The sequence below is a fragment of the Oncorhynchus mykiss genome, chromosome 13, assembly GCF_057628025.1.
Source record: "Oncorhynchus mykiss isolate SJ-2025 chromosome 13, ASM5762802v1, whole genome shotgun sequence".
Taxonomy (NCBI): Eukaryota; Metazoa; Chordata; class Actinopteri; order Salmoniformes; family Salmonidae; genus Oncorhynchus; species Oncorhynchus mykiss.
Window position 1 is genome coordinate 7,335,540 of NC_143034.1, and position 11,961 is coordinate 7,347,500.

Below are 11,961 nucleotides of genomic sequence, written 5' to 3' on the forward strand. Positions count from 1 at the left end.
GGAAATAAACATTAAAAACCTATCCTACTCCGTCTGTCACAGTCCAATTCAAGTCACATCCTGACAACGGCTCAGTGGCCCGTGAGGACAGAACATTCTGTGACAGGATTTCTTGCAAGGCCTCGGCTGTAAACTCAGTCACAAAAGAGCGTTCTGTATGCACTAAAAAAATACTAAAATGTTCTCTGATTTCTTCTTTGTTATGTGCTGCGTAGTTTATGACGAGGCACTAAATGCAACAAAGACCAACTTTTTTTCACGTGCAATATATCAGGATTCCTTGGTTGCCGAGAAACATTCACTGGCGCAGGCTCTATTACCATGGCGTCTTCAACGCCACTCGCCCCTTCCACTCGCCTCCAGATAGGAGACACACTGGACAGCCCTCACTCTTGCCACCTCTGTCTCCTTCCCCCTAACTGGACAATCCGGGAAATGAAGGCGCATGTTCGCCACTTACAGTTGCAGCATAACCTCAGCTGGCACACGATATTCTTCCGGTCTGCATACATTCTCCATAGCTGAATAAAGGCACCAACATGGCAGCCGTTCTAAAACCTGACCTGGTCTCTCTCTCTCTGTGTATATGCCTCAGGGTGATGGTAGTTGATGATGTCATCTCTAACGGGTATCTAGTCTTCACATAGAATGGTGTGGTTCTTTACAACAACAACGGTGTGATTCACATAGGAAATGTACAAGTATAAAATGCATTAATGATATTAGGTGTGGTACCAAGATTGAACTGTGACTGAACTGAGGAGTCAAAACAATTTTAAAAAAGGTCACGCACACACCACGTAACTCAATGATTTTAATGAACCAATGTTTCTGTACACAGTGAATTTGGATGGGTGGGGGGTTAATATTTAATCAATTAAAACCCGAATTCAGAATCTGTAGAACTGGATTCAAGCACAGATGCGGGAAAAGAGGTCACTGGAACGCAGGAAGCTGTGACGGCGTCGTTGGCTCACATTCAACAAATCTGATCCAACCAAGTGGATATATTCGTCAAATCCGCCGTGTGATTTATGGGCTGTAACAGGCCCACAAAGTGGTTACTGAAGTCCGGTTTCAAAATATTTGTCTGTTTCCTCTGCATGACACATTTTTGAAGTTGTCCCTTTCCCTGTGGAGAAGAAGTAACTGCTAAACGCTAACATCCTGCTCTTATGAGCTTGTAGCATCCAGCAACTATTTGTGTTAGTCAAAGTCCTTTTGTTACTATAATGCAGTTGATTTGGTGATGATGATGACATGAACATGTGTTAGGGGGTTGACATCCATACAAGCATTATACTCTGATTCTTACCTCAACATGTAGTGAGGGGACCATGAGGAGATTCGGGATCTTTCTCCCACCTGTGTCCATGGCATTTCTATTGTTTTGGTCGAGTTCCATTGACCTCTTTACCGCATATATATATATATATATATATAGAACAGATAGGTGTCATAATGCCTAGTGCTAGAGGAGTCCAGCAGCGGAACTTTGGACTTTTCTGAGTTCATGGAAGGTTCTGGAACTGATCCTGGGGAGGGAGATGGATCTGGAACTTGGTGCTGTTCAGATTTATTTGAGGGTTCTGGAACTGATCCTGGGGAGGGAGATGGATCTGGAACTTGGTGCTGTTCAGATTTATTTGAGGGTTCTGGAACTGATCCTGGGGAGGCAGATCTGTACACACTTCACCTGCTGCGTGTGATTTCTGGTGCACTTTCAATGTTCCCGTTCTAGCAAAGCTCTTTCCACATTCTCCACAGATGTACGGCTTCTCTCCTGTGTGTGTTCGCATGTGATCTTTCAGGTGTTGTGAATGAGCAAATTTCTTCTCACACTGATCGCAGATATGAGGTTTCTCTCCAGTGTGCATTCGCAGGTGTGCTTTGAGCTGTTGTGAATGAGCGAATCTCTTCTCACACTGATCACAGACAAACGGCTTCTCTCCAGTGTGTGTTCTCATGTGTGATTTCAGGTGTTGTGGTTGAGTGAATTTCCTCTCACACTGATCACAGCTAAATGGCTTCTCTCCTGTGTGCGTTCGCAGGTGTTCTTTCAGGTGTTGCGAATGACCAAATTTCTTCCCACATTGATCACAGCCGTAAGGTTTCTCTCCAGTGTGCATTCTCTGGTGAACTTTCAACCTGCCTGATTCACGGAAGCTCTTCCCACACCGGTCACAGCTGTACGGTTTCTCTCCTGTATGAGTCAGCTTATGTTTAATCAGGGTTCCTGACAGAGCAAAACTTTTCCCACATAGATCACAGCTGTAAGGCTTCTCTCCTGTGTGTGTCCTCCGATGGTTAGCCAGGGTATGTGATTCAAAGAAACTCTTCCCACAATCCGCACAGCTATAAGGCTTCTCTCCTGCATGTTGTTTTCGCTTGTGCTTTGCCAGGGATCCTGGATTGACAAAGCTCTGCCCACACTGATCACAGACATACGGTTTCTCTCCTGTGTGCGAACGACGGTGGCTGGCCAGTAGGCCTGACTGAGAAAAGCTCTTCCCACACTTCTCACAGCTGTAGGGTTTCTCTCCAGTGTGTGTTCGCTGGTGTCGGTTCAGATTGAAGGCTACGTTAAAAGTCTTCCCACATACATCACAGCTATGCGGTTTCTCTCCAGTGTGTGTTCTCAGATGAGTTGCCAGGCTTCCTGACTGTGTGAATGTCTTCCCACACTGAGTACAACTGTAAGGCTTCTCTCCAGTGTGTGTTCGCTGAGTCACTTCCGACTGTCGAGGCTTCCCAGCTTCACGGCAGTCTGCAGCGTCCCCATCACCATCAGACTGGCTGGGACTCGAGGACACGATGCTTGATGCACTGGAGCTCACGGTTACATGTCTACCATCCTCCTGTATACCTCGGATGTCCTCTTTCAGTCGGAGTAACCAAGACTTTGAATCCTCATTTTCCCAGATTTCCTCCATGATTTGACGCCGCAGCGTGCGTTCACTGTTTTCTTTACCTTTGAACCGATCCTCGGAGCCTATTCCACAACGAACGCACAGGTAACATAAGTTGTCCTTGGTTAGAGTGTATAAACTCTGTTCCAGTCCATCCAACAGCTTGTCCCTCTTCCGACTCATGTTGTCCTGCTGTTGGGAACAACAACAATGCAGTCAATGGCAAGCCAGCAGGAAGTCCATACACTTTAGATGACCTGTAGAAGAAGAAGAGAGCAGGAAGTCCATACACTTTAGATGACCTGTAGTAGAAGAAGAGAGCAGGAAGTAAATTAACTGTAAAAAAAACAGCAGGAAGTCCATACACTTTAGATGATCTGTAGTAGAAGACAGCAGGAAGTCCATACACTTTAGATGATCTGTAGTAGAAGACAGCAGGAAGTCCATACACTTTAGATGATCTGTAGTAGTAGAAGGATAGTGTCAAAATATATATATATCCAATACTTTGATGTTTACTGCTCACATGTTACCGATTGAATATTTCCATGGCATTTCAACTTTTGATGTGAAACCGACATGCTGTTGTAATATCAATGAATGCTTTTTATGTACATTGTATGTTTATTTAACATTAGTATTTAGAGGCTATTAATCAACACTTTACACTCTAGCCCGTAAACGGGTTGAAAATGTCTGATTAGGTCACTGATAAGGGAATTACATTGGAACACAGTGGCTGTACAGTAACATTCTACACATGATGTCAGAGCTCAGAGCTGTATGAGAGTCAACTGATAGATGCTCTAAAAACGTGAGCACCACACACACACACACAACAAGATCTCACACCCATCCCTCCTGCTAATTGGGACTTCTGCGCATTGTGTTGTCTGAGTAAGAGAGGACTCGATGTGTTCTGAGTTAAGGATTAGAATAAATTCCACTCTGATGTCATTCATATAAGCATCTTGGAGATGCAGGGTAGAGATGGAGATGCAGGACTGGGTTCCAAACCCCAAAAAACGACAAGTGCTATCTTCAGTTCCTCAATGGCAAAGCTAGGAGAGTTTTTTTTTTTAAAAACACCTTAAAGATGATGGCTCTTTCGCTGTGTCAAAGTGCAATGAGATGACTTAGTATCAGAACACACATTGAAGAGGTGTGTGGCCACTTGGAGACAGACACCAGTTAGTCCTCTCACTGAAACCCTTGTCATTTCTGGGGTCTTAGTTGCACCCTCCCAAGCCCTTGATCCTGACTCTGTTGCAATACACATACGAGTAATTGGATGAAGGCATCTTCTGTACAGGGGAGTTTTGTTAATAGCCCCGATGCTTGGTCAGAACATTAACACACAACACGTGTGGTAAGGTTAGGAAGCATAAGGACCTTCTTCTTTCATATCAGACAAAACTCATTTTTACAACAAAAAATAAAAAAAAAGTTAAATTGATGCATTCTAATTATGTTTCTGAATGTCTCCAGTGTATTTTAGGATGTTATAAAGAGAGGACCATAGATGTTATTTATATAATACCATCTACTGTATTCTGTGAAGCTATGTTGTAATCGTATATTCTAATATTTAAAAAGTTGTGTGTGGAGAGAACCATTTTAAGGGAACGCATCTCATTTCGTGACGTAATTCACCAAATCGTCTCTAGAACATGACTATATCATACGTGTATACATTAAAAAACGTTAACCTTAATTAACGTTAACCTTGATTGAATAAGACACAAATAAATGTACACAAATAAACCTTCCACTATTCTATAAAGACATGCATTTACCGCACATATTCATTGAGTTGGCGCTGCCTATTTAGCTTACAGTTAGCTAACGATAGCATGCTAACTCACCAGCGGTAAAAGGACAAGTCCAAAGTTTCCACGACCGTTACTTTCGTTGACATTGAGATTGAATTGTCGTTGCTCTGAGGTCAGTTTGTCGATGTACTTTATAGATCGAGTGTATAAAGTATGCCAAGCACGGAATATTTGGTGAAGACTCGCCAGTGTAGGCCGGAAGCGAAATGACTTCCGCTTTCCTATGGCCACTTCTTCTTCTATGATATAACGGCGGTCCGCAAACCAACGTTAAAGGTGCATGCCGCCACCTACTGTGCTGGAGTGGGTGCACAATCCCGGTTTACATCTCTAAATCATCCTACCTAACTCAGTATTTCTGAGAAAAAAAAGCCTACTAACTTCTAACAGACCCTCCCCCATCCTCAAAATACCTTCCAACCTCAATGACCCTATACTTCAATCTGTCCCTCTCTTAAAACACACTTACAACAATATAACAACACATACTCCATCGTTTCATCGGCCATACACTCGAGACACAAGCCATTCACATGCTTGCCAAACAGATGTAATGACGAGTTCAATGTACAATGTCCAAAGCGCAATCGAGCAAACACCACCTCTTCCTTTGCATCTTGGTCCACAACCTTTCTTTAGAGGGCATATAAATCCCAGGCCTTGGGCTCAGAGTCCCATCTCTTCTGTCACACATCTATCAAAATGGTTCTCATCCTACCTACATTTGGCCTCATCTCTACCCAGTGGAACATTAATATCAATTATATCTCATTTCAAAACTCTTTTGGCTAACTGGTCTACAATGTCATTTCCTTCCGCACCCGGGGTGGCAGGGTAGCCTAGTGGTTAGAGCGTTGGACTAGTAATCGGAAGGTTGCAAGTTCAAATCCCCGAGCTGACGAGGTACAAATCTGGCGTTCTGCCCCTGAACAAGGCAGTTAACCCACTGTTCCTAGGCCGTCATTGAAAATAAGAATTTGTTGCCTATTTAAATAAAGGTCAAATTAAAAAAATAAAAACCCTGTAACGACATCAACTCTTGCACCACATCCATCGTCATGACACACTAATGATCTTGTTTCCATCGTATCTTCCACAATAATACCATTACCATCAAATTTGTCGCAAGCGCCGAATACAACAGGTGTCGATCCTTTACAGTGAAATGCTTACTTACAAGCCCTTCACCAACAATGCAGTTAAGAAAAACTGTGTTAAGTAAAAAAAATAGATAAATAAGAAATAAAAGTAACAAATAATGAAAGAGCATTAGCATCTGTATGTGTGCTTTCCCATAAACTACTAGTCGCCACACCATATCGCTACAGATAGCCCAATCCTCCTGATATTTCATCAAACATCGCTACAGATAGTCGACGACATGGGGTTGTAACTGCACTGTAGATTTCCACCATCACATCATTGATATTCAGATGGGACAGTTATATTACAATATATACAAGACCTTCCCTTAGGAACGTAGCACAGCCACCACAATGTCCAGATGATATATCAGATCTGATTGGACAGTAACCAGGAACAATACATTCAAGACGTGGTCTAAGCCATGTTTCTTGAACACATCAGGTTGGATCTCTAGATCTATTACACATTTCTTAAACTCCTGGCCAGTTAGCAAAAAGGCTTCTGGCCAGTTAGCAAAAAGGCTTTTGGCCAGTTAGCAAAAAGGCTTCTGGTATTCCACTGAAGGATAACAAAAAAAAAACCACAACTCTAATTATCATCATACTGAGACATTCCATCATTGGTATTACATATCAACAATCACGGAGACAGTAACATCTGTTTACTCCTAAAAACTCTGTTGCAGCTTCCACAATGACCTTCAACATGGTCGTTTTTCTTTCCACAAACGCAGCCAGGTTGATGACCTTTGACCTAGCCTTCATTAGAAAGGTTATCAAGTCCATCGGATTAACTATTTTTTTTGCGTGACACATTTGTGTGTGAGAACAAGATTTCTGAACAGGTCTGGTATCAGTGTCTGGAGCCACAACATTAACAACATGTCCTGCAGTAGCTCTACTTATACCAGGACGGACCCCGTCGTCTCCATCACACGCCGACAGTAGCTCTACTTATACCAGGACGGACCCCGTCGTCTCCATCATTCTGCCGAGCGCTTCCATCACACGCCGACAGTAGCTCTACTTATACCAGGACGGACCCCGTCGTCTCCATCATTCTGCCGAGCGCTTCCATCACACGCCGACAGTAGCTCTACTTATACCAGGACTGACCCCGTCGTCTCCATCATTCTGCCGAGCGCTTCCATCACACGCCGACAGTAGCTCTACTTATACCAGGACGGACCCCGTCGTCTCCATCATTCTGCCGAGCGCTTCCATCACACGCCGACAGTAGCTCTACTTATACCAGGACTGACCCCGTCGTCTCCATCATTCTGCCGAGCGCTTCCATCACACGCCGACAGTAGCTCTACTTATACCAGGACGGACCCCGTCGTCTCCATCATTCTGCCGAGCGCTTCCATCACACGCCGACAGTAGCTCTACTTATACCAGGACGGACCCCGTCGTCTCCATCATTCTGCCGAGCGCTTCCATCACACGCCGACAGTAGCTCTACTTATACCAGGACGGACCCCGTCGTCTCCATCATTCTGCCGAGCGCTTCCATCACACGCCGACAGTAGCTCTACTTATACCAGGACTGACCCCGTCGTCTCCATCATTCTGCCGAGCGCTTCCATCACACGCCGACAGTAGCTCTACTTATACCAGGACTGACCCCGTCGTCTCCATCATTCTGCCGAGCGCTTCCATCACACGCCGACAGTAGCTCTACTTATACCAGGACTGACCCCGTCGTCTCCATCATTCTGCCGAGCGCTTCCATCACACGCCGACAGTAGCTCTACTTATACCAGGACTGACCCCGTCGTCTCCATCATTCTGCCGAGCGCTTCCATCACACGCCGACAGTAGCTCTACTTATACCAGGACTGACCCCGTCGTCTCCATCATTCTGCCGAGCGCTTCCATCACACGCCGACAGTAGCTCTACTTATACCAGGACTGACCCCGTCGTCTCCATCATTCTGCCGAGCGCTTCCATCACACGCCGACAGTAGCTCTACTTATACCAGGACGGACCCCGTCGTCTCCATCATTCTGCCGAGCGCTTCCATCACACGCCGACAGTAGCTCTACTTATACCAGGACTGACCCCGTCGTCTCCATCATTCTGCCGAGCGCTTCCATCACACGCCGACAGTAGCTCTACTTATACCAGGACGGACCCCGTCGTCTCCATCATTCTGCCGAGCGCTTCCATCACACGCCGACAGTAGCTCTACTTATACCAGGACTGACCCCGTCGTCTCCATCATTCTGCCGAGCGCTTCCATCACACGCCGACAGTAGCTCTACTTATACCAGGACGGACCCCGTCGTCTCCATCATTCTGCCGAGCGCTTCCATCACACGCCGACAGTAGCTCTACTTATACCAGGACGGACCCCGTCGTCTCCATCATTCTGCCGAGCGCTTCCATCACACGCCGACAGTAGCTCTACTTATACCAGGACGGACCCCGTCGTCTCCATCATTCTGCCAAGCGCTTCCATCACACGCCGACAGTAGCTCTACTTATACCAGGACGGACCCCGTCGTCTCCATCATTCTGCCGAGCGCTTCCATCACACGCCGACAGTAGCTCTACTTATACCAGGACGGACCCCGTCGTCTCCATCATTCTGCCGAGCGCTTCCATCACACGCCGACAGTAGCTCTACTTATACCAGGACGGACCCCGTCGTCTCCATCATTCTGCCGAGCGCTTCCATCACACGCCGACAGTAGCTCTACTTATACCAGGACGGACCCCGTCGTCTCCATCATTCTGCCGAGCGCTTCCATCACACGCCGACAGTAGCTCTACTTATACCAGGACGGACCCCGTCGTCTCCATCATTCTGCCGAGCGCTTCCATCACACGCCGACAGTAGCTCTACTTATACCAGGACGGACCCCGTCGTCTCCATCATTCTGCCGAGCGCTTCCATCACACGCCGACAGTAGCTCTACTTATACCAGGACGGACCCCGTCGTCTCCATCATTCTGCCGAGCGCTTCCATCACACGCCGACAGTAGCTCTACTTATACCAGGACGGACCCCGTCGTCTCCATCATTCTGCCGAGCGCTTCCATCACACGCCGACAGTAGCTCTACTTATACCAGGACGGACCCCGTCGTCTCCATCATTCTGCCGAGCGCTTCCATCACACGCCGACAGTAGCTCTACTTATACCAGGACTGACCCCGTCGTCTCCATCATTCTGCCGAGCGCTTCCATCACACGCCGACAGTAGCTCTACTTATACCAGGACTGACCCCGTCGTCTCCATCATTCTGCCGAGCGCTTCCATCACACGCCGACAGTAGCTCTACTTATACCAGGACGGACCCCGTCGTCTCCATCATTCTGCCGAGCGCTTCCATCACACGCCGACAGTAGCTCTACTTATACCAGGACTGACCCCGTCGTCTCCATCATTCTGCCGAGCGCTTCCATCACACGCCGACAGTAGCTCTACTTATACCAGGACGGACCCCGTCGTCTCCATCATTCTGCCGAGCGCTTCCATCACACGCCGACAGTAGCTCTACTTATACCAGGACTGACCCCGTCGTCTCCATCATTCTGCCGAGCGCTTCCATCACACGCCGACAGTAGCTCTACTTATACCAGGACGGACCCCGTCGTCTCCATCATTCTGCCGAGCGCTTCCATCACACGCCGACAGTAGCTCTACTTATACCAGGACTGACCCCGTCGTCTCCATCATTCTGCCGAGCGCTTCCATCACACGCCGACAGTAGCTCTACTTATACCAGGACGGACCCCGTCGTCTCCATCATTCTGCCGAGCGCTTCCATCACACGCCGACAGTAGCTCTACTTATACCAGGACGGACCCCGTCGTCTCCATCATTCTGCCGAGCGCTTCCATCACACGCCGACAGTAGCTCTACTTATACCAGGACGGACCCCGTCGTCTCCATCATTCTGCCGAGCGCTTCCATCACACGCCGACAGTAGCTCTACTTATACCAGGACGGACCCCGTCGTCTCCATCATTCTGCCGAGCGCTTCCATCACACGCCGACAGTAGCTCTACTTATACCAGGACGGACCCCGTCGTCTCCATCATTCTGCCGAGCGCTTCCATCACACGCCGAGAGTAGCTCTACTTATACCAGGACTGACCCCGTCGTCTCCATCATTCTGCCGAGCGCTTCCATCACACGCCGAGAGTAGCTCTACTTATACCAGGACTGACCCCGTCGTCTCCATCATTCTGCCGAGCGCTTCCATCACACGCCGAGAGTAGCTCTACTTATACCAGGACTGACCCCGTCGTCTCCATCATTCTGCCGAGCGCTTCCATCACACGCCGACAGCGTCATAGCATTTTGGTACACCAGAATTACATTCATTTCCAATGGAACGCTGCCTTGCGCCTTGCAGCATTGCGTTGCAGAGGCAGTTGCAGTGTGCGTTCTGTGTGGTTGGGGTTTAACATCTGATTTTAAGAAGAGAATTGTAACAATATATGCAGGGTTTTTTACTTTACGGCTGTGGTAACGATCCATGCTATCCGGGATCACTGGGACGTCCATACCGCACTACCACATTGAAGTCGACATTTCAAATGGTAGTGGTTAGGTTTTAGGATTTAGGTTAGTGACATCCCAAGGATCCCGGTTAGCACAAACCCTGTGGTATCTCGTGACGACTCTTCTCCTGTGGATCTGGTTTGAAAATGCATAACATGGCGCGGCTACGTCACCTACACACAAACACATCCACCCACACTCATCATCATCATCATCATCATCATCATCATCATCATCGCAGCCAACCTGATAACAAATATGTTAAACCAATGACAGTTTATGGGTCAACTTGTATTCGTCACAAAAGACATGGACAACAAACACATTGCAATAAGGATTATGGTAGATCTGTTGCTAGAGACTGGGTGAGGATTAGGGTTAGGATTAGGGTTAGGATTAGGGTTAGGATTATGGTAGATCTGTTGCTAGAGACTGGGTTAGGATTAGGGTTAGAATTAGGGTTAGGATTAGGGTTAGGATTATGGTAGATCTGTTGTTAGAGACTGGGTTAGGATTAGGGTTAGGATTAGGATTATGGTAGATCTGTTGTTAGAGCCTGGGTTAGGATTAGGGTTAGGATTAGGGTTAGGATTAGGGTTAGGATTATGGTAGATCTGTTGCTAGAGACTGGGTTAGGATTAGGGTTAGGATTATGGTAGATCTGTTGCTAGAGACTGGGTTAGGATTAGGCCGAAACATTTATATAGTTTATTAGTAATAAACATTTAAGGTTAGGATTTGAAATAAACATTTATACCGTTGTGTTGTGCATAAGAACAGCCCATAGCCGTGGTATATTGGCCATATACCACACCCCCTCGGGCCTTATTGCTTAATTACAGACCTGTTCAATAGCACTACTTCAAAATAACACATTTCAAAACAGCTCATTTCACATTTAGGCAAAAAGGGTTTTCTATTAACTCTGATTTCAGATCTATTGAAGACTGCCCTCACAGATCACTGTCAAATCACAAAGCTCCAGCACAGAGATCGGTATCCTGATTGGTCAATGAATAACTCAACCGTTCAATCAATAAAATAATCATTCAATATAGCCAATGAATGAGCTGGTGGAGCAGCACAGCCACCGTGGCACTCCCAGCAGCCTGACAGGAAGCTCCTGTGGAGGGAAACTGAAGTTGAACAACACCTTAAAAATCCATTACAGACAGACAGACAGACAGACAGACAGACAGACAGGCAGGCAGACAGGCAGGCAGGCAGGCAGGCAGGCAGGCAGGCAGGCAGACAGACAGACAGACAGACAGACAGACAGACAGGCAGGCAGACAGGCAGGCAGGCAGGCAGGCAGGCAGGCAGGCAGGCAGGCAGGCAGGCAGGCAGACAGACAGACAGACAGACAGACAGACAGACAGACAGACAGACAGACAGACAGACAGACAGACAGACAGACAGACAGGCAGGCAGGCAGGCAGGCAGACAGACAGACAGACAGACAGACAGACAGACAGACAGACAGACCTCTAGCAGCACGGCCATGTAGGATCTCCACCTCCACTGTGTGATTGGCTCTTCCGATACGGTTCAAAGCC

General features: G+C 47.2%; 2 protein-coding genes across 7 annotated transcripts in view; both read right to left on the minus strand.

Moving 5' to 3' along the window:
- Positions 1 to 800: 800 nt before the first annotated feature.
- Positions 801 to 4,984, minus strand: LOC110493344 (uncharacterized). Of its 6 annotated transcripts, none has more exons than XM_090194896.1 (3): positions 4,775 to 4,984; positions 3,275 to 3,370; positions 801 to 3,166 (listed from the first exon to the last, which is right to left on the minus strand). In XM_090194896.1, exon 3 carries the CDS (start codon positions 3,090 to 3,092, stop codon positions 1,512 to 1,514), a length of 1,581 nt encoding a protein of 526 aa, XP_090051022.1. In that variant the 5' UTR covers positions 3,093 to 3,166; positions 3,275 to 3,370; positions 4,775 to 4,984; the 3' UTR covers positions 801 to 1,511. The 6 variants fall into 6 exon arrangements, with proteins under 6 accessions (XP_090051022.1, XP_090051023.1, XP_090051025.1 ...); XM_090194897.1 differs by having other exon boundaries at positions 801 to 3,211; positions 3,275 to 3,328; positions 4,775 to 4,964; XM_090194899.1 differs by having other exon boundaries at positions 801 to 3,211; positions 4,775 to 4,956.
- A 5,691-nt stretch (positions 4,985 to 10,675) lies between these two features.
- LOC110493365 (vascular cell adhesion protein 1) overlaps positions 10,676 to 11,961 on the minus strand; it is a 5,440-nt gene continuing 4,154 nt past the window's right edge. The window contains exons 4-5 of the mRNA XM_036942291.2: positions 11,891 to 11,961; positions 10,676 to 11,528 (exon numbers count right to left, since the gene is read on the minus strand). The exon at positions 11,891 to 11,961 is cut by the window's right edge and continues 169 nt beyond it. Coding sequence (XP_036798186.2) covers positions 11,455 to 11,528; positions 11,891 to 11,961 — 145 coding nt within the window. The 3' untranslated portion in view covers positions 10,676 to 11,454. The remainder of the gene's footprint in view (positions 11,529 to 11,890) is intronic.